Here is a 23406-nt window from a genome sequence, read left to right as displayed (position 1 = left end):
ATTTTTTTAAAAAAAATAAAACTTATTTGATTTCAGATTTTCCTTCCAAATTAGTCCTGAAATCTACCCTCTTTCTCAAATTGTCGAGACACAAGATAAAGAGAATAAATTCTTAGAAGGTTGTGGATATGCCTCTGAAAACCCTTTCGAATTTAACTGACAGACATTGTCCTGTAAGGAAGCTATCACTTTAAACAGGGAACACAGACTTTTCGTTTTGTTTTGGTCACAGAAAACGATTCTGTGTGTGTGTGTGTGTGTGTGTGTGCCTGTGTTTGTGTTTTCACATGGGCTCCTGTGTGTGTCACAAAGGGATATGCGAGGGAGAAGCAGGGAGTTTTCTTTGTGTCCGTTTGGAAGTTTACCCTGCACATATTTCTCATTGGTGAAGGGCAGTGGAAGGACCATGGGAGCTGTGCACTGTCCTGGTGAGAGGTGACAGGTGCTGGCAGTCCTCACAGCCCTCGCTCACTCTCGGCAACTCCTCTGCCTGGGCTCCCACTTCGGCGGCACTTGAGGAGCCCTTCAGCCCACCGCTGCACTGTGGGAGCCCCTTTCTGGGCTGGCCAAGACCGGAGCCGGCTCCCTCAGCTTGCAGGGAGGTGAGGAGGGAGAGGCGCGAGCGGGAAATGGGGCTGCACGTGGCGCTTGCGAGCCAGCTGGAGTTCCGGGTGGGCGTGGGCTTGGCGGGCCCCGCACTCGGAGCAGCTTGCCGGCCCCGGGCGATGAGGGGCTTAGCACCCAGGCCAGCGGCTGTGGAGGGTGTACTGGGTCCCCCAGCAGTGCCAGCCCACCGGCGCTGCGCTCGATTTCTCACCAGGCCTTACTTCGCGGGGCAGGGCTCGGGACCTGCAGCCTGCCATGCCTGAGCCTCCCACCCCCTCCATGGGCTTCTCGCCCTGAAGAGCGCCACCCCCTGCTCCACAACGCCCAGTCCCATCGACCACTCAAGGGCTGAGGAGTGCGGGCACACTGCGCGGGACTGGCAGGCAGCTCCACCTGCAGCTCCGGCGTGGGATCCACTGGGTGAAGCCAGCTGGGCTCCTGAGTCTGGTGGAGACGTGGAGAATCTTTACGTCTAGCTCAGGGATTGTAAACACGCCAATCAGCACCCTGTGTCTAGCTCAGGGTTTGTGAATGCACCAATGGACACTCTGTATCTAGCGACTCTGGTGGGGCCTTGGAGAACCTTTGTGTCGATACCCTGTATCTAATCAATCTGGTGGGGACGTGGAGATCCTTTGTGTCTAGCTCAGGGATTGTAAAGTCACCAATCAGCGCCCTGTCAAAACAGACCACTCGGCTCTACCAATCAGCAGGACGTGGGTGGGGCCAGATAAGAGAATAAAAGCAGGCTGCCAGAGCTAGTAGTGGCAACCTGCTGGGGTCGCCTTCTACACTGTGGAGGCTTTTTTTCTTTAGCTCTTTGCAATAAGTCTTGCTACAGCTTACTCTTTGGGTCCACCCTACTTTTATGAGCTGTAAAGCTCACCGTGAAGGCCTGCAGCTTCACTCCTGAAGCCAGCTAGCCCACGAGCCCACCGGGAGGAATGAACAACTCCAGACGCGCCGCCTTAACAGCTGTAACACTCACCGCGAAGGTCTGCAGCTTCACTCCTGAGGCAGCGTAGACCACGAACCCACCAGAAGGAAGAAACTGAGCACATCCGGACATCAGAAGGAGCAAACTCCAGACGCGCCACCTTAAGAGCTGTGACACTCACCGCGAGGGTCTGCGGCTTCATTCTTGAAGTCAGTGAGATCAAGAACCCACCAATTCCAGACACACTGGGAAACTCCGGAGGGACCTTTGTCTACCCTTCCCCTTCTTTCCCTGAATTGCTATCCTAGGGTTGCTGGGATCTTCCTCTAACCCAGTAGTTCAAGTGCGTTTATTTCAGTTTTCTGTAAACAGCAAAGTGGTTCCCCTGTGACTTCGGTAAAATCTTTCCATAACGTGTCCTTAAAAACGCTACATGTTACTCTGGTAAAAACGATTTTTGAGAAAATTAGATCTATAACGAAAAGGAGTAAAGCGTCTCAGGTATCTGACTCAAATTTCTCACCTGTAAAATAGAGGTTATGGGTCCCATCTCACAGCGTGCTTGTGAGCCTCACAGGTAAGATAACAATAGAAAACACTTGTCAGAAAAACTGGCACATGGTAACCTGGCATACTGTGTGCCTGGCACTTGGCACACAGTCTTGTTTAACAATCTCACTTGTTTTCTCATTGATGAAATAGAGGCCCGAGGCCCGGGGCGCCAAGCTCCTAAACCACTTAAAAGGAGTGGTTTAGGATGAGAGGACTCCGGCCATTTGGAAGTCAACGTTTTCCATTATGACTCTGGTGTAAAAGGTGTTGAATGTAGGCATGTGGCAGGTAAGCGTCTTCTTGACTTAATCCTCCAAGAGGAAAAGCAGAATGCACCCATCAGCCAAACTATGGGGTGGAGGGAAGGAACCTAAGGTGGAGAAATAGGTCACCTATGACTTTAGGAAACATCAGTTCAGTGGAAGGTTCCATGGTGTAATGGTTAGCACTCTGGACTCTGAATCCAGTAATCCGAGTTCAAGTCTCGGTGGAACCTTAGTTTTTGTCCTCTGCAGTCAAATCCCCATCGTCTCTCCACAATCTGTACTGTTGCTCATACAAATCACTCGATTAAATTTTATTTCTGGTATTTCCACGTCACATCTCTTGAGCGGAGTATCTTTAGCTGCCAACCAAATAATAACTTTATTTTTGCTGCGCACAATTTGTTCTTTGGAGAAAAAAGAAACCTCAAAAGGAAATGCACGAGGCAGTCGCTCGAGTCCTGCTGGAACTGGAAATCAAAGTCTCCAGAAAAGGTATGCAAACAAGTGAAGAGACGATAGATAGGAGGCTAGTGAGAAGAGAGAAAGGAAATTTGGTGATCGTCACGGACAGAGAAAAGTTGGGATGGAAACTGAGGAAAGGACTTACCCACGACTGTCTGGGAGAGCTGACAGTCGCCGAAGCCGAGAGAAAACTCCTCAGACAAGACCACAAGGGGATAGAAGCTCAACTTGTGAGGGCTGGGCAGATAGAACAGGTGACGGGAAAGATACAACTGGCAATAGTCAATAGAGATAGATGCTGATTCGAGTTTGCACAAGCAAGTTTTACTTGGACAGAGAAGAGGGGGAAATGAGCTGAAAAGACTCCCTGTCCCAGGATAACAGAGTTCACTCTACGCCCTCTCCCCGCCAATCCCCCCAACCCCCAACATCCCGCAGCGTTTCCTAGTGAGAGCTCCCTGAGCTCATTGCTGGGCGCTCAGCAACTTGGCTTTCTTGGCATTTCCAAGTCTGGGCATGGACTAGCTCCTGAAGAAGGGGTTTCAGAGCTCGGACCCTCTCAGACAGATTGTAGAAGTTCAGTCACCCGGAAATTGCTGGGGCGGTTTGGTTTTGGAGAGAGGCGGGGACTAAAGAAGAAATCAGCGAGGAGAGAAGGCAGGGAATGTGATCAGGAAAAAGCGCTTGCGCTAAGGAATCTCAGAGAAGGCAGCGCCTGGTGCAGCAGAGAAGCTTAGCGACAGGGTTGCTGGCCCGAGACCACGAGATCCTAGAGGCTACAAAGAAACATTTCCCCAAATGTGTCTCCCCTACTGCGCACTAGCTCCCTATGGGATGTGAATGCTCCCTAATTCCATCTTCCCTTGCAAATCATTCTCGCCTTTTAGATAACATCTTACCGTGACAGAACAACTGGAAATGCTGGTGTCTCCAAAGTCTTCTGTAAACAAGACAGAGATGTGTGTCTCAATTGCATATTTTACACGATTTTATGAAGGAACTGACAAATTCCTCATTTACTTCCGACTAATAACATTCCATTTTTAACAAAACGGAACGTACATATTGGGCCATGGAAAGTTAGTGTTTTCATTTTTTTACGATTATTGAGACTCGTAGGAAAATTCTTGGACTTTTATCAAATATGAATACAAACACAAATATGGATATCCGTAAAGTTATATATTTTACGTCGTCCCAAATCTGCTCGCCATCACTTTTATTTATTGCTACCATTTATTTATTAAATTTAGATAAACGTAATGGGAATGTGTTGAAGATTCCACTTTAAATAATGCAGCTTAAATAATCATAAAAACACCTCTTGGAAGGCTCTGACTTATTCAAAACCACAATCTACTGATCTTTTTGTTGTTAATTCCACTGAACCTTTCTTATTCCAGCTATAAGAAGTATTTATCCGCGGACAATGAATTGATGGAGAAAAAAATATTAACAGCCATTTCACTAAAAGATGCATTTCCAATGCAACTCTACTCTTCATATATACTAAATTACTTACCAAAATTGTTGATTTGTGTTTGTTATTGTGTGCCACCATTGAATGTAAAGGTAATTCAAACCAGAAGAAAAACGGTGAAACTCTTGGGGATTTATGGTCAATGGAAATAAAAATAATTAGAGGTTTCAATTTACGTAAGTATTTTCCATTGCTGTGAGTTATGATAGAGTCTTTAAGCATAAAAATACATAATATTGGGATAAAATTCTGTGGCAGAAACAGAAAAATACATTCGCAACAGAAAAAGTGTCCCCCCCCCCCCCCACCCTGCCGCCTCAATTTTCAGCTGCTTAGCCTTCAGTAAGAAGGGCTGTAAGGCCTAACTTGAGATCTGAGGAATGAGTAATGAACTAAGGCAGGTGAAGTGAGGGCAAAGAGAAGAGTTAAAAGAGTGCTGAGGGTAGAAAATGGTAAGAAGAAGAGCATGGAGCTCGGGGAGAAAAAAAATTCACTGTAGTTGGAAAGCGAGAACGGATACGGAGGAACGATGGATGACACTCAAGACTGGACACACGGGCGCTGGGCAGGATCATTAAACTAAAAGGTTCTCCATATGAAGGTGGAAAGAACTTGTTTTGCGTAAGAGTTCTTTAAGGAGACCACAGTTTGAAGGACATTACAATACATATCAACGTATCACCAGAATTAAACTGCAAGGCTTCGTCAAAAGCAAGCGTTAAAGGAGTATCCGAAAAACACCTTGCCGCCCGAAGGACGAGGTGGCCGAGTGGTTAAGGCGATGGACTGCTAATCCATTGTGCTCTGCACGCGTGGGTTCGAATCCCACCTTCGTCGACCGTTTTCTTTAAGAGGGTAACCAGGTTTCTGTCGCAGGTCTGAGTTGCTCTCAGAAAAGTTATATACATAATCTACAGCTTTCCTCGACCGTTTTCTTTAAGAGGGTAACCAGGTTTCTGTCGCAGGTCTGAGTTGCTCTCAGAAAAGTTATATACATAATCTATAGCTTTCCTCCTTTTGCTTCATCTCATTTCTCTCGACCATCTATCAGTTTTATTTCCTCCTGAGGTTCCAAGGAATGCTTGCGGATCTGAGGGGAATTACTCTCCATTCTTAGATTACAATTTACTACATCTAGCACGTGGGCTGCGGGCATTGCCTGCACCTGAAGGGCTCTTAGCCAAGATGTCCTCATGGTGCAATGGATCCCTTGCTGCACTCACATAGTGCCTCATGTTGCAAAGCGAAAGAATCAAAGGCGTTGGTCAGACACTGATACCCTCTCCTCCGAACAATTAACAGAAGTTTGTGTGTCACCTTCCTTTGTATTTACCTATGAACGACTAATTTGTACCTTTGCTTATTGTCAAAGTAAAGTGCTTTGGAATCTCCTGTCTTGAATTTGCTTCAAAATACTAGGTGGTGTTGGAGAGCAGTAGAGAAAACAACATTAACAAAATATTGTTAATTGTTTAAGCTGGTTGATGGGAAGTTGAATGTTCGTTATACTAAATCTTTTTACTTCCTCAAATTTTTACTAAAATGTTTTTTAATTTTTTTTTTTTTCTTTTTTTCACAGAGTCTTACTCTGTCGACCAGGCTGGAGTGCAGTGGCGCCATCTCGGCTCACTGCAACCTCTGCCTCCCTGGTTCAAGCGATTCTTCTGCCTCAGCCTCCCAAGTAGCTGGGACTGCAGACGCCCACCACCACGCCCAGCTAATTTTTGCATTTTTAGTAGAGGCGAGGGTCTCGCCTTTTTGGCCAGACTGGTCTCGAACTCCTGACCTCAGGTGATCCACCCGCCTCGGCCTCCCACAGTGCTGGGATTACAGGTGTGAGCCATTACACTCAGCCTTTTTAAACTTTTTACCCGGAAATAATTTCAAACTTAAGGAAAAAAATTAAGAATAAGAATAGTATAAAGACCACCCATATACCTTTTATCAGGATTCACCTATTAACGTTCATTCTCTCTCTCTGTATATTTTTATATCTTATATCTGTGTATGTTCATGTGTGTGTCTTCCAAAACATTTAAGAGTAAATTATATGTATTATGTTCCTTTGCCCTTAAATATTTAAGTGAGAATTTCCTACAGGAATATTTTCTTGTGCTATAGCCATAATATAGTTACCAATTCAGTATATTTAACATTGATATAATTTTTTTATGAATTTTCTAACCTCTATTCCATTTTTTTCAATTGACCAGTAATATCCTTTATAGTATTTACCCCCTCCAGTTCAGGAATCAGTCTAGAATTGGGTGTTTTCCATATCCCTTTAGTTTCCTTTAACCTGGAACATTTTCACAACCTTTCTTTGTATTTTATGATATTGACTTTTTGAAGAACATGGTAACTGCTCATATTTCTAAAACATAGAACGTTTCTCATTTGGGCTTTGCGTGATTTTCTCCCCTCATAATTGGGTTCACGTTATGCATCCCAGAGAATAGAATATACGTGGCATGTCGTTCTGAGGACTATTAAACCTGGAGACATGCAATGTTCATTGCCCCTCATTACTGAGGTTAACATTGCCCCTCATTACTGAGGTTAATTCCAATCACACAGTCAAGTTGATATATGTGTCTAGTTTCACCCTTGCAACTAATAAGCAATCTGCGGGAGATGCTTAAAGATCATACAAATAACTTGCTCCCCATCAAAATTTTCCTCTAGAGTTAGCATCTATTGATAATTCCTACCTGAACCATATTTACTATGATGGTTGCAAAATGATGTTTTTTTTCAACTCCAGAATTTTCTTCACATTTACCAGTTTTTACTTTGGCATTCTATTGTAATCAAGAATCCCCCTTGGCCGGGCGCTGTGGCTCACGCCTGTAATCCCAACACTTTGGGAGATCGAGGCGGGTGGATCGCAAGGTCAGGAGTTCAAGATCAGCCTGGCCAATATGGTGAAACCCCATCTCTACTAAAAATACAAAAAAAAAAAAAAAAAAAAAATTAGCCGGGTATGGTGGCGGGCGCCTGTTGTCCCAGCTACTCGGGAGGCTGATGCAGGAGAATCGCTTGAACCTGGGTGGTGGAGGTTGCAGTGAGCCGAGATTGTTCCAAAGCACTTCAGCCTGGGTGACAGAGTGAGACTCTGTCTCAAAAATAAATAAATAAATAAATAAATAAATAAATAAATAAATAAATAAAAGAGTCCCCCTTTAACATCTATTTATGTATTTATTATCAGTATGGACCCATAAAATCTTATTTTTCAGTGGTTTACAATTCCATTATTGCTTTAAATAACTTTGGTAGTCCATATAACCCAGATTTCGTCAGAGGCAGCCCCTTCAAGCTGAGTACTCTGTCCTTGTGACATTCTTCCACCATATTTCTTAAACTTTCTTATTTTCTGGCATAGCAAATTGTTCTAGGCTCTGCTGCATTTACCCTGTCCCAGTCCTGAAGTCTTCTATTTCTTAGAGGTGATCTTTTAGTGAGGAATGTATTAGAGACCAATATCCAGGGTCTAGGTGTACTTACTGTTTCTAAGGCACCTTTGCTTCTAGAACATTTTATCAACAATATCTAGGAAATACATATGTATACTCACACATACATAATATGTAAATAGACACACACATATATGTACATGTGCACATATACATGCCTATGCACACACATATGCCTATTTTAATAATTATGAGTACCCAACGATATTTACTTTTTTTTTTTGAGCCAGAGTTTTTCTCTTGTTGTCCAGGCTGGTGTGCAATGGTGCAACCTCGGCTCACCGCAACCTCCACCTTCTGGGTTCAAGCGATTCTCCTAACTCAGCCTCCCGAGTAGCTGGGATTACAGGCATGTGCCACTACCCCCAGCTAATTTTGTATTTTTAGTAGAGATGGGGGTTCCTCCATTTTGGTCAGGCTGGTCTTGAACTCCCGACCTCAGGTGATTGGCCCGCCTCATCCTCCCAATGTGCTGGGATTACCAGCACCGGCGTGAGCCGCCGCGCCAGGCCGGATATTTACAATTCTAATGTATCCCCTGAGGGGCTTTTTTTTTTTTTTTTTTTGCCTTCCCACCGTCTCCTATTTGTATGATCCTCTTCTGCAATTAGAATAGTGGCTGACAGGAGATCGAGACCATCCTGGCTAACACGGTGAAACCCCGTCTCTACTAAAAATACAAAATTAGCCGGGCGCGGTGGCGGGCGCCTGTTGTCCCAGCTACTCGGGAGGCTGAGGGCGAAGAATGGCGTGAACCCGGGAGGCGGAGCTTGCAGTGAGCCGAGATCGGGCCACTGCACTCCAGTCTGGGCAACAGAGCAAGACTCCGTCTCAACAAAAAAAAAAAAAAAAAAAAAAGAATAGTGGCTGAAATGATTTACTCAAAAGAGTAAATCAACACATTTACTCATGTGCCCTATCCTATAATACACCTAAAATTGCTTCAAAATTGCTTTGTCCACATTACAACAGAAAACAAAATCAATTAAAAAGAGTCCAAGATTCGTTTGTAATTCTCGTCCTGCCCCAAGTTAAAAGTAGCATGGTCTGATTCTTTCTTTTTGTATACTACGGTTTGGTATTCACTTGAGTACCAGCCCAGGCTAGAATGCAGTGGCGTGATCTCAGCTCACTGCAATCTCCATCTCCCGGAGGCCCAAGCCACCCTTCCACCTCTCCAGAATAGCTCATCTTTGTAGAGACAAGATTTTGCCCTTTCTCTCAGGCTGGTCTCAAACTCCTGATCTCAAGGATCCGCCCGCCTCGGCCTCCCAAAGGGCTGGGATTAAAAGTGTGAGCCACAGCGTCCGGCAACCACTGCACTGCTAGGTAACTGACTTCGTTGCTTCCTGATTTATCCTCCTTCTTCATGTCTGCCTTCTTATTTTCCCTTTTTTCTTGCACTTCAGAAAGTAATATAGTACTATAAATACTCCTTTGCATTTTGCTTTTTCTTCACTTAACAATGTCTTCTAGAAATTGCTCCGTATAAGTTAATAGATATCGTTCCTATTCACTCTGTTTCACAGTATCCCAATGTGTACACGCACTGTAGGTATAAACTAATCTCCTATGACTGGACATTTAGTCAAAATGCTTTTGGGAGTCAGTGGGTAAAAAAAAATCGAAGATTATAGGCCTAGGGGGTCTCCAGATAAGAACATCTTCAAAGCAGCAAGATTAAAGGAACAAAACATGTTCCCCTCATCATCTTATTTCCGTTTGTCCGATTCGTTTTTTTGTGTGTAAATTCTCGTTAATTAGGGTGCTCATTGTTTAGAATAATTTATATACTTTTTTGTTTGTTTTACCGTATGTAATGACTCACTAAAGAGGGCTTTAATTTAAATTTTTTTCTCAGGGCCAGGCGCGGGGGTTTTATTCCCGTAATCGTCAGCACTTTGAGAGACCGAGGCGAGCGGATCGCTTGAGTCCATGAGTTTGAGACCTACATAGAGAAGCCCTGTCTCTACTAAAAATACAAAACATAGGCCTGGCGCGGTGGCTCACGCCTGTAATCCCAGCACTTTGGAAGGCCGAGGTTGGCGGATCACCTGAGGTCAGGAGTTGGAAACTAGCCTGACCAACATGGTGAAACTCCATCTCTACTAAAAATACAAAATTAGCCAGGCGCGGTGGCGCATGCCTGTAATCCCATCTACTTGGGAGGCTGAGGCAGGAGAATTGCTTAAATCCAGGAGGCGGAGGTTGCAGTAAGCCAAGACCGCGCCATTGCACTCCAGCCTAGGCAACAAGAGCTAAAATCCGTCTCTAAAAAAAAAAAGAAAGTTAGGTGGGCGTGGTAGTGCGCGCGTGTAGTCCCAAAATACCCCATTTCCTCAACAACAACAACAAAAATTGCAAATATCTTACTAAGGCTCCCCTCTCCGATTTTGCTATTGGATCCTGATGCATAAACTTAAAAAAAAATTTTAATGCATTCCATTTTCCCCCCTAGCATTACAGATTTAGCTTATTTGTTTCTGTTTTCTCCATAAAGTCCAAATGACTCTAGTTTATGTACGTGGGGATAAAAATGGTGTCTTCATGATTAACATATATGGCTTTAGAGAAGAATTCACAAAGCATTCTCATTAACTTTATCTAAAGTTTACAAATCATGTGCGGAAGCGTATAAAGGAGTGAGAGTGAGCAGGAGAGTCTAACCCAAGTAAAAATGCAAAACAGCTGGCCCTTCGTAACCATGGGTTCTGCATGCAATGGATTCAACCTACCGCGGATCTAAAATACTTGAAAAACCCTGCGTCTATACTGAACATGTACAGAAATTTTCTTGTCATTATTCCCTAAACAGTGCAATGTAACAACTATTTACATAGCATTTGCATCATGTAAGACAGCGGTCCCCAACCTTTTTGGCACCAGGGACCGGTTTAGAAGACAATTTTTCCACGGACTGGACCGGTACCGCTCCGCGGCCGGGAGGTTGGGGATCCCGATATAAGATGTGATAAATAATCTAGAAATGGTTTAAAGTATGCCGGAAGGTGTACATAGGTTATAAGCAAATACTCGGTCATTTTATATCAAGGACTTGAGCACTGGTAGATTTTACTATTCGCAGGAGGCCCTGAAACCAACCTTTCACGGATACCAAAGGACGACTGTATAGTTATTGAGCAGAAGTAAAAAATGCTTTTCCTTCGCGTGTACGAAAATTATAAAACCATTAACATACCAAAGATAGGTGTGTATTCTATTCACTGGAAGACAGAACGCGAATCTGTTGGAAATTAAAGTTAAATTTGTCATCTCTCTTTTGAAATGAGTGATAAGGGAAGGTATTGCAAGAACAGATGAGAAAAGAAAACGATTAACGCCTTTGTAAAAGTTGGGCCATGGAGTAATAACTAATTTTACGAGGTTAAGTAAAGAGACGTTGATAATCTGATTTTCTTAATTATATCATGGTACCCACGATCCTGGGAAACGGTGATCATTAAGAGAAACACCCTTGCAAAGGATGACTTTGATCCATCAACCTCTAGGTTAATGGGCCCAGCACGCTTTCACTGCGCCACTCTGCTCTCAGGCAAAAAGAAGTTCTCTACTTTCCTTCACTAAGATGATCATCAGTAAGCTCATATTTCCTCATACCAACAAATTCTGGTTTATTTATAAAATGAAATCTTATTTAGCTCTAAGAATGAATTTCTGTGACAATACGAGTACTTTTTAAATACAAATAAATGTTTTTATTATTATTATTATTTTTGAGACATGGTCTCACTTTCACCCAGGCTAGAGGGCAGCTACGCAATCTAGGCTCACTGCAACCTCTGCCTCCGCTTCCCAGGCTCAAGCTATCCTCCCACCTCAGCTTCCCGAGTAGCTGGGGCTACAGGAGTGCTCCACCACACCCGGCTAATTTTTTTTTTTTTTTAGTTTTTGTATTTTTTGTAGAGAGGAGCTTTCTCTATGTTGCCCAGGCTGGTCTTGAACTCCTGAGCTCAAGCATTCCTTCGGTCTCAGCCTCCAAATGTGCTGGGATGACAGGTATGAGCCACCGCACCCGACCCAAATGAAGCTTAAAATGACATAAATACATCTCAAAACCATAATGTTGTGCAAAAATGCCACACTATGGGATATACTCTACGATTTCACTTCTATCGAGTTCAAGAACAGGCAAACTAACATCTGGTGATAGAAGTCAGAATAGTACTTAACTTACAGGATGCAGTATTGACTTGATAAGGGAACGCAACGCAATTTGGAAATTTTCTCAATCTTGATCTGGGTGGTGTAATTTCATAATTACATGAAATTATACGTATATAAAATTCATTGAGCTCTATCTATACTTTTTTTTTACATTTTATTGTATGTAAAGTATACTTCAATAAAGTACTGAAAAAAGTGAAAGCAGAAATGAAGAAAGGAAAGAAAGAAGGCAAGAAAAAGGAAAGTATGTTCTACATACACTTCAGGGAGCTAAGGCAAAAGTGACCAGAGGACAACTTCCTAAACAAAGTTGTAGAGCCATGAAGTGGTCCTTATGAGCAGGAGGAAATTCCTAGCACTATTTGGAAAAAGTACCTGAGCTGTGCCTCCCGCAGATAACACCCCCTCAATGCAAAACACTATTTTGCCGAGCCTTGCTCTCCTCCCAGGAAGGCAGGATTGTTTATAATCCCTAATGTATGACAGAATGATGGACCTAATAGGGCTACTGGCTTTGATAGATTTTGAAAGCATTCTCCTAAATAAGAAGAAAGTTTCTTTTTAGTGTATTAATTTCAAAAGAAAAAAAAACAGAAATTAAATGGAGCTCCAGAAAACTAAGAAATATTTCTTGTTTAATTGAGGTGCTGATTCATTCAATATTCAGGAAAACGTGTCTGTTTGGACCATGGGTCTGGACCTCAGAGGCAAAGAAAGATCTCCCGAATGGGGACAGGTCTCTTCTGTGGCTGGCTGCAAATACTGCATGAAGACCACATGCTTTTCTTTTTTTTTCTTTTCTTTTCTTTTTTTTTTTTTTTTTTTTTGAGACGTCGCCCAGGCTGGAATGCAGTGGCGCGATCTCGGCTCACTGCTAGCTCTGCCTCCAGGGTTCACGTCATTCTCCTGCCTCAGCCTCCCGAGTACCTGGGACTACAGGCGCCCGCCACCATGCCCGGCTAATTTTTTGTATTTTTAGTAGAGACGGGGTTTCACCATGTCGGCCAGGATGGTCTCGATCTCCTGACCTTGTGATCCACCCACCTTGGCCTACCAAAGTGCTGGGATTACAGGCGTGAACCACCGCGCCCAGCCAACCACATGCCTTTCTTTTTGGCTTCTTTTTATGCATTGTTGTGAGTGGTTGGGCAAGTGCAGTACTAACTATGAGAGTCCAGGAGTGGAGCAGAGACTATATATCTTGAGGTCCCTGGAAAATGAGTAAAGAGAGTCAGGCTATTTCTGGGGCAATGGTGGGGAAGTCAGTTAAAACTACTGGTGGGGAAATCAACACATACAGGCAGATGCTCACGCACAAACCCACAGATAGGTAGACATATAGACACACATACAAAGTCACCAAACAATTTATAGCTATTCTTTAACCAGTCCTTTAATTTTATTAAATTCCAGCATTCTCTCTTTTAGAGAATCCAGTCATATCTTGCTTGAAAGTTTCACTTGAAGTAAACACAACAACATTCAAGGGGAGTTATTCTGTTTCCTTATGCTAGGGTACCAGCCAATAAGAAGACTTGAAATATAATTGCTGAACACAGAATCTTTGAGGATTGAACCTGGGATGCCCTCCTTAAAGGAGCAAACTGTAAGTCTTGCCATATTCTTATGCTGTGCTGATGCAGGATAAGAAGCATCTCTAAAACATTTTAGACCTGCACTATTCATGTACTCATTATCTACGGTGGCTATTGAGCACATGAAATGTGGCTAGACTTAGCCTGGGCAACATGGTGAAACCCCGTTTCTACAAAAAATTAGTTGTGTATGGTGGAGCATGCCTGTAATCCCAGCTACTTGGGAGGCTGAGGTGGGAGGATCACCTGAGCATGGAAGGTCGAGGCTGCAGTGAGCCAAGATCACACCACTGCACTCCAGCCTGGATGACAGAGTGAGACTCTGTCTCTAACCAAAAAAAAAAAAAAAAAAAAAACAGAGGGAAAGAAATGTGGCTGGATTTAATTGAGATGTCATGTAAATGTGAAATACACAACAGATTTTGCACACATTATGTGAAGAAAAACTCAATGATAATTTTTTTCAAATTAATTAAATGTTAAAATAATATTTTGAGTATATTAAATATTACATATCACCCACTTATTTACTCTTTAATGTGGCTTCTAGACTATTTAAAATTATATACCTTGCTCACATTTGTGGCTTGTGTTATATTTTGTTGGACTATGGCTGGTGTAGCTAGCCCGCATCTTGCATACCATATATTTTTATCATGACCTCTTTTCAATGTCCATTGATTGATATATCACTAATTTTACCGTTGTAAACACATTTTTGACATTCTTTAGACTAACTAGCATAGTGTCTGCTATTGATCCAGAAAAGAGAGCTGAAGCAATTGGACCATTCCTAGATTATGAACTCTTGACTAAGGAAAATGACTGCCTTCCAGGCATAGATTGAAAATAACCCACATTTATATCACACTTTCTACACTGAGGAAAGTTAAAGACATCATAGGTGTTAGGTGTCCAGAAAGAGGACCGTGGAATGTACTATCAGCTAAGAGGCATTGCCTCCTCCCTGTGTACAAGTACTAGTCTAAGGGCTTAACATGCTTAATTTTCCTATGAGCTATTCTCTATTATTGTCTTCATAATTAGGTAAAAGGCACGGAGTGGTTGAGAAACTTTCCTATGTGAGGTGAGGTATGTGTCAGCCTGGATTTGGACTATCGTATAATTTTGCCACTATCCTGCACTCCAGAAAAGTCCCATAGTGAGGGGTGAGGAGCACAGTCTTTGGAGCCAAACTATCTAGCAACAATTCTTTTTAAAAATTTAATATTATTTTTAATCAACAAATCATAATTGTCTACATTTATGAGGTACAGTGTGATGTTTTGATATATGTGTACAGTGTGGAATGATTAAATCAAGCTAGTTAATTAAATTAAATAAAGTGATGGATATGTTCCCTTGCCTATCTTTTGTTTTTTCATACCCAGATGAGCTGAATTACCTATCATTTTTATGGTGGGACATTTGAAATTTACTCTTATTTTGAAATAGACAATTCATTTTTGTTGACTTATAGTCACTTTGCTGTGCAATATATTTCAAAACTTATTCCTCCTATCTGAAACTTTGTACCCTTTGACCAACAGCTCATTCTCTTCCTCTCCCCCAACCCCAGTAACCACATTCTACTTTTTAGTTCTATGAGTTCAACTACATTAGATTCCACAAGTAAGTGAGATCATGTGGTATTTGCTTTCTGTGCTTGTCTTATTTCACTTAGCATGATGTCCTCCAGGTTCATCTTACACACTTTTGCAAATGACAGAATTTCCTTCTTGTTAAGGCTGAATAGTATTTCATTGTGTATCTATACCACATTTTCTTTATCCATTCAGTCATTGATGGACGCTTAGGTTGATGTCATATCTTGGCTGTTGTGAACAATGCTGCAATAAACATGGGAGTACAGATATCCCTTCAACACATTGACTTCAATTTCCTTGAATATATATCCAGAAGTGAGATTGGGGCATTATATGGCAGTTCTATTTTTAGTTTTTTGAGGAACTTTCATACCATTTGCCATAATGGCTGTACTAATTTACATTTCTACCACCAACGTACAATGGTTTCTCTGCATCCTTGCCAACACCCTAGACGCAATTCATGCCTCTGTCACTTTCTCACTGTGTGTCTTTAGACAAGCTACTTGGCTTCTTCATTGTTCTGTCCCCATCTGCAAAATAATGACTGAAACAGTGCCTACCTCATAAGATTGTCATTAACTCAATAGTTTGACAGTTTCTCATAAGGTTAAATATGCACTTATCATATGACCCAGGAATACCACTCTCGGAAATTTTCCTAGAGAAATGAAAACATATGTTCACACAAAAACCTGAAAATGAATGTTTATGGTGACTTTATTTTTGAGAAAAAATGGAAATAAATGTTCTTCAACAGGTGAATGGATAAATGAACTGTGGTATACTCATACAATTGAATACAATTAAAAATGGATCTTTAATCAGCAATAAAAGAAATAAATTATTGATATAAGTAACAACTTGGATAAATCTCAGTGGCATTATGCTGAGTGAAGGAAGCCAGTCTCCAAAGGTTACATACTGTTTGATTCCATTTAAGTGACACTCTCTAAAAGACAACCTACAATGAGTGAGAGAGAACATGTTAGTGTTTACCAGCAGTAGGGACGGTGGGATGTAAGAAAAAATGTTCTAATTGATAGACATTCAACTTGTTCGGAAAGTCTGGATATTATAGATCCTGCTGCTGTGCACACTGCACACCTGACACAGAGAGGAGTGGACAGGAAGGGGAAGGTGAGATTCTGTTCAAGTCCAAGGGGTTTGGTTCCACCTGGCCTCAATCTGCAATCACCACTAGATGGTTTAGTCCTTCACATTCTTCAAGGATGTAGATTAGGACACACAGTGTGAACATCTAAAGCTCCAGCTTTAGATCTGGAGTATGTTTACTTTAGAAAATTGGAAGACACTGAGGTATTTCAAAAACAATACTGAGGTCCAAATCAGGGTACAAGTAACAGGGAACACAGCCTACTTCTTGTAGGCATGATGCCTTCGGGAATGCCTTTGCTCCCGATTCTTTGGGGTTTTTGATTTTGCGCCAATGGAAAATGAAGAGGCTGATGATCTAAAAGGTCCTCTCCCAACAGAGCCCTGGGCAGGTGGAAAAGGCATCCCAAAGCCAACACTGCTGCCTGTCTTAGCTTGTCCAGGGACTGGGGTGCTTTGAGCAATGGGGGCCATAGTCTTTCTTGCAGAAATGCTGGCTCTCCCCAAGGCAAAAGCTGTGCTGTGGCTGGGCAGACCTTCAGTGTTCTGGCTCCAGCCTTTTCCAAAGGGGATCATGGTGCTACTGGTCCCACTAGGCAATGCTCCAATGCTGAAAGCTCCAGAGGTGGAGCTCATGTCTGGACCAGTCATTCTGATCCCAGACTCATCACAGTCCATAGGGGTCACGAATCCCCCAAAAGCAAAAGGTTGTGGGGCTCTGCTGCCAAACACTGAGCCAAAAGCCCCACTTTGGTGGGTCTGAATTACAATTCTAAACCCAGTTGTACTAGCTTGACTAATGGGAAAACCTGCTGGAATGCCGCCAATGCCTGACCAGGTGCTGGCAGGGGTTTGAGAGGCAGAGGCTGAGGGTGTCAAATACCCCAAGGCTGACTGTGTGGTACTAATGAAGGCTGGCTGAGCTGGAGTTGGCACGGGGGTTGGCAATGCCACTGCTGAGCTCCCAAAAAGAAAAGAGTTACTGACACTTGGCATAAGGCCTGGCTGGGAAGGCCCTTGTTTCTGTCCATCTGTGGCACCAAATGCAGGCTGGGGATTAGCTCCTTGGGATAGTGGGAAAGATGGCCTTGAGCTTGATCCCAAGGGACTTGTGATTGCTGGAGTCAGGTTGGAGATGTCGGGGGTTGATGCAGGCCAGTTTGTGGATACTAGGGCAGAAGCAGGCAGAGGGCTGTCCATACCCCTGAAATTAGCAGTGCTGCTTCTAGGGGATATCTGTACAGCACTGGAAAGGACCTGGGTAAAGATGGTGACTGTGTGCACAGTAGGAATGGTAGGATGGTGGTGTGGTGGGAAAATGAATCCTGTGGCTGGAGTGAAGTCAGCCCTGAAGGCCTGAGCATTCCCAAGCAGGAAAGTGTCGCAAGTGGAAGGGACAGAATAAGTGTTGCCTATGGCACTGGTAACATTCACTACACCAAAATCCAAAGGTGGCTTAAAAACAGAGTCTTTAGATATGCTGGCTAGGGTGGTGGACATGACCACAGAGGTGGCCTTGACCAGGCCATGGAAATGATGGGTAGAAGCATGAGTAAATGGAGGAGGGGTCTGCTTGGAGGAGAAAGGAGCTATCATGGGCATAGTTTTAAGTGGATCTATGCTGCTAAAGATAGGCTTGAAGGTAGGAGTTAAGGTGCCCTGAGTTGTGGAGACGGAATAGCCTGAAGATGCTGCAGCTGTGACTGAAATTCTGGAATATGAGGAGCTTCCAATCTCGCTGTTGTGCAGGGGCCCCAAAATCGGTTTTAACATGAGGTGAGCAGAAGTTGCATCAGGAGGTGCAGATGCAGAAAGATGGAATATTGGGCTACTCACCATTCCAAGCAAAGTACTTTGGATGGTGGGTGGTGCAGGTGGGTCTGGGGGCATGGGAGACCTGTCAGCCTGAGAGGTTGAAGGTGGCCAGGTGGTGTCAGTAACTGGTGATGTGGGAGAGGTGGGGGTCAGCAGGATGAAAGTAGCTGTGGGCTTTGAGTCTGGAGAGGTGCCTGGAAGGAGCTCTGACTGTGAGCACCCAGGTGGGGTCGGTAGGCTGGGTGCCTTCAAAGGAGAATGGGCCACACTGGTTGCCGCTCCTGTGGACTGTGGAGAGGCCAGTGGACCTAGAGACTTCTGCATTTTTCTTAGGTTTTCAAACTGAGGATTTGCCCCCTGGGTTAGATCTGTTTCTGAAGAAGGCAGAGTGAGAGATAGGGAAGGCTGAATAGCAAGCCAAGTCTCAGGGACAGGGTCTGTGGTGACCTCAGTTGTGTCTTCTCTTGCGTTGTTGCTCCGCTGTAGCTCAGCTTTCTTCACCAAGGTCAAGTCCTCATCAGAGACTGCATAACCAAGCTGGGGAGGTGGGATCTCCGACACCAGGTTTTCAGGGCTAGACGGCAGCTGTGGAATCTTTTGGTTTTGCTGCCCAGAACTTTCAGATGCTCCTAGGGACTCAAAATCTGATACCAGTGGGACTGGAGAGTAAGGCCGATGACAACTTTTTTCCTTTTTTATTGGCCACTCTGGTGTCTCGAATGATACACTGGGAACACTTCTATTCCAAGGGTCTGAGAAATTTCTGGAAGAGCTGTAAGAGCTGGAAATAGCATTCCTTTTGGAGCTGAGGAGGCCACCTCTGTATATGCTGGCCAAGGAGCTCATGGAGGAGCAACTGGGCCTCTTAGTCAAGCTGTGATCTGAGCTCCAGGAGTGGAGACGTCTCTTCAGCGGCCCAGGCCTGGGCACAAAAGAAGTGAGGGTTCCATTTTTCATCAGGGGCTTAAATGCGGATGGTCTGGTCTCTGGACTCCTTCTCTTACTGTCCAAGCTCTCAGGGAATAGTGGTTCTTCCAACTTCCCTTTCCCTTTTCTGCATTTTCTGAGGGCCCTCAACACTGTCTCTTTTGAACATGGATCTGAGAGCTCCTCAGAGGGTGGGGGTCCTGCAGGGGCTATTACATCTTCAGGAGAAGTGGAAGGGGGCACTCTCTGGTCAGGAGGAGTGATCTTGATAGTCACTGGGCTCCAAATTGGCCTGGGATGTCGAAGAGACCAAATAGTCCGCTTTACGTAACTTTCCCACCAGTCTGAAGGGAGAGGCCCCAGGGGGGAATTCTGGGACTTCTTCATGGGAAAGCGCCTCCAAGCCTCGTTGGCCAGCCACGTGGTTGGATTGGCAGGATCCAGGTTTGGCCGCCTCCTCACAGGTCTATACCATGGGGCAGGGTGGGCGCGGTGGACGAACTGAACCCGATGAACTTGGTGAAGGGGCTGAGTTGGCCGGCGTTTCGTGGGCCTCTCGGGCAAGTCGGTGCGCACCTGGGCTGGGGACGAGGGCGAAAGTCCCAGTTTGCTCAGGAAACTGCCCATGAGGAGAGACGCGGCGCGGTCAGTGACTTCAAGCAAGGTTTTGGCTTCCGAGGTTTCGGACGTCTGCAGAATCGGACCGAGTCGAAGAGCGCAGTGTTCGGTTGACGGTTGGGATTCACGCGCTAGGAAAGCGCGAGTCTCAAGGCGCTTAGCACTCTCCAGGCCTGGCAACCGCGGGAACGGGGGACACGCGGGACTTCGGCAGTCCCAGTAACTTGCTTTGCTGTTCTGAGATCTCAGCGGGGCGGTCAGACCTCTGCTGTCTCCGTAGCGAGTTGCAGTACTTGGCGCGGGGAGAGGAACTCGAGAGGAAGCGCACGGCCCCTCGCCCCTGGCGTCGGCCCCTGTCTGGGACCCTGTGGTCCAGATTCACCAAGTAGCGCAGAGCTGGAATCGAGTGGGTGCACAGTTTCCAGGCTCCGACTATTACCGGCCTCGAAGGTACGGGCTCAGGGGGCTCAGGGCCCCGGCGCAGATCTGGCGGCCCGCGGGGATCCCCTGAGTCTGAGTGGGGAGCACTAAGCGCGCCCCGCGGGGTGAGTGCGGGCGGCTTTCGCAGGTGCGCAGGACTGGAGATCTGGACCAGTGGATCTGTGCCGCCCGGATGGCATTTGTGGCACTAGCAGTCGGGAAGGCAGCTGATTGAGGATTCCAGCGCTTCTGCTTTTCTGCAGCTCTTGACGCCGCCAGTAGGTGTCAGTCATTTGCCGCACAGCCACCTTTGAGATCCACCTGTGTCTCCCAGCGGCCGAATCCAGGTTTCCTTCCTATTCTCACTTGGAGAACTCATGGCGATTGCTGTCAGGAGTGGCCTCAGAGATCCGGAGTGGGCGAAAGGGAAATCGCGTCTTACGGCCCAGAACCTGAGCCCTCCACAAGCACTTGGCTCAGTCCCTTGCTCAGGCCACCTCCTGTTCTGTTCTGCTCTGTGAAAGACACTGTTAAGAAAATGAAAAGACACGCCACAGACTGGAGAAAATATTTGCATAATACGTATGCATCTGCTGAAGCACTGGTATACAAAATATACATAGAATGTTAAAACTCATAATAAGGTAAAAAATTAATGGGCAAAATATTTAAACAGAAACCCCGTCAAAGAAGATATACAGATGGTAAACAGTATAAAAAGATGCCAAACATCATTGACCTATGCTATATGTCAGTATTTAGCTATATATAACTAAACATCAGTAAATGCTACTGATTGCAATTTAAACATCAGTAAGATACTATAATTGCAAAATTAAACATCAGTAAGATATTACTACACACCTATTCAATTGGCTAAAATGCAAAACACCACATGCTAAGGAGGAGGTGGAGCAACAAGTACTCTCATTCATTACTGATGAGAATGCAAAATGGTACAGCCACTTTGGAGGAGAGTGTGGCAATTTCTTACAAAGCTAAAACACAGTCTTAAAATACACTTCAACCACCACAATCCACGTGTTTATCCAAATGAGCTTAAAGTGAGTGTCCACATAAGGACCTGCAAGTGAATGTTTATAGAAATTTTATTCATAGATGCCAAAAATTGGAAGCAACCAAGAAGTCCTTCAACAGGCAAATGAATAAACTATGGCATAACCATACAATGGAATATTATTCAACACTAAAAAGAAATGCACTATCAAGTCATGAAGAGATATAGAGGAACATAAAATCCATATTGCTAAGTGAATGGAACCATCTGAAAAGGCTACAGATGACTTCAAATGTATGACAACCTGGAAGAGGCAAAACAATAGAGATAGCAAACAGAGTGCAACAGTGGCTGCAGGAGAGATGGTAAAGAAACGTGGGATACCATTAAGCACACCAACATACACAAAATGAAAGCACTCAGAAAGGAGAGAGAGAAAGGAGTAGAAAAAATTGTCAAAGAGAGTGGCTGAAAACTTCCCAATCTAATTGAAAAACATTAATCTATATGTCCAGAAAGCTCAACAAATTCTACGTAGGATTATACAAAGAGTTCTACAAACAGACATGTCAAGTAAAAGAGCTGAAAGACAACCACAAAGAGAAAATCTTGAAAGTAACAAGAGAAAAATGATTCATCACTTACAGAAGAACCCTAAACAAATTAACAATGACTTCTCATGTGAAACAATGGAGGCCAGAGGCAGTGGGAAAAGATATTCAGTGTTCAACAAAAAAATACTGTCAGCCCAAAGTTCTATATCTAACAAAGCTACCTTTCAAAAATGAAAGCAAAATAAGGACATTCCCACATAAACAAAAACTGAGAGAATTTGTTGTTAGAAGACCTGCCTTAGAAATACTAAAAGAAATTCTTCAGACTGAAGGTGACACCATTTGGTAATTCAAATACACATTTAAAACAAGAGCACTGGTAAAGGTAATCACGTAATTATAAAAGACAGTATAAAAGTGTTCTTATCTTAACTGATTCAAAAATTAATTGTACAAAACAATATGCGTATTATGTATCTGGGGGCTTATAGCATATAGAAATGTAATATATCTGCTAATAACAGCACAAAGGAGGTGGGTGAGAAGAAAGGGGCACTGGGCTAAGGAAATAACTCCTGATAATAAGACAAATTTATAGGAATAAATAAAGAAACCAGAAATGATAAATAACAAGATTAATATAGAATAAGCTATATATATATATATACACACACACATTTTTTTCCTTTTGTTTCTCTCAGCTTATTCAAAACACATAAAATTATATGAAGTAATAATTGTAATAATGTTAGGTTTGTAATATTTATAGTTGTAATATGTATAACAATAATATGATTAAAAGGGAGAAATAGGAGAAAGAGCTATATGGGAGTGAGATTTTTATATCTCACTGGAATTAAGTTAGTATAAATCTGAAAGTGTTCTGATAAGGTATATGACAAATAAGACCTAGGAATTATTGAATTATTTTCTCTGAAGAAATAATTCAAAATTTATAGTGGAAAAATCATCAAAGAAATTAAATGCTACAGTATAAAATATTTACTTAATGCAAAAATGGAATATAGGAGGAAAGGAAGAACCAAAAAAGCATGAGACATACAGAAAATAAAAAGTTAAATACCAGACAAATCCAAATATATCAGTAATAATAATGTTATATGTAAATATATTAAGCAATTCAATCAAAAGCCAGAGACTGTCAGCGTGGATAAAGAAACAGTATTCAGCTATCTTTTGTCTAGAGAAGACACCATTTACATTTAAAGATACAAGTAAATTGAAAGTAAAAGGATGGAAAACATATGTCATGCAAACTTCATCCAAAAAAACCTGTAATGGCTATACGAATAGGCAAAGTAGACTTTAAAACAAATAATGCTACTAGGGACAAATAAGGACAAAAAGGGCTAATCCATCAGGAAGATATCACAATTATAAAAATCTATGCAATTAATCAGAGCACCAAAATACATAAAGACAAAAGTGACAGAAATGAAGAGAAAAATATACAATGCAAAAATAATAGTTGGAGTCCTCAGTGCCCCACTTTCAGTAATGAATGGAACGACTAAGAAATAGATGAGTAGGGAAATACAAGACTTGAAGAATGCTATAAACCAACTAGACCTAACAAATATTTATAGAATCTCCATTAAAGAGCAGCAGAATGTACATTCTTCTCAAGAGCATATGGAACATTCTCTGAGATAGATCCTATGCTAGGTCATAAAACAAATCCAAATAAATTGAAAAGGATAGAAATAATGCAAAGTATGTTTGTCTGATCGCAATGGAATGAAATCAGAAAT

The 23406-nt window shown here is 43.2% G+C and overlaps 1 protein-coding gene, 2 non-coding genes and 1 pseudogene across 3 annotated transcripts; 3 read left to right on the top strand and 1 right to left on the bottom strand.

The window, feature by feature from the left end:
- Positions 1-23406, top strand: part of LOC129473563 (uncharacterized) — a 687223-nt pseudogene that overhangs the window by 161809 nt on the left and 502008 nt on the right.
- On the top strand, positions 2520-2591 carry TRNAQ-CUG (transfer RNA glutamine (anticodon CUG)). Its single transcript has one exon. It is a non-coding gene; the product is annotated as a tRNA-Gln (tRNA).
- Positions 5059-5140, top strand: TRNAS-GCU (transfer RNA serine (anticodon GCU)). Its single transcript has one exon. It is a non-coding gene; the product is annotated as a tRNA-Ser (tRNA).
- Positions 15869-19760, bottom strand: POM121L2 (POM121 transmembrane nucleoporin like 2). The gene has a single exon (XM_055264155.2). The coding sequence runs from the start codon at positions 19649-19651 to the stop codon at positions 16544-16546; it is 3108 nt and encodes a 1035-aa protein (XP_055120130.2). The 5' UTR covers positions 19652-19760; the 3' UTR covers positions 15869-16543.

This window comes from Symphalangus syndactylus, chromosome 23 (genome assembly GCF_028878055.3).
Source record: "Symphalangus syndactylus isolate Jambi chromosome 23, NHGRI_mSymSyn1-v2.1_pri, whole genome shotgun sequence".
NCBI lineage: Eukaryota > Metazoa > Chordata > Mammalia > Primates > Hylobatidae > Symphalangus > Symphalangus syndactylus.
The sequence above is the reverse complement of the archived record's forward strand: the minus strand, read 5'-3'. Positions and strand labels throughout refer to the sequence as shown.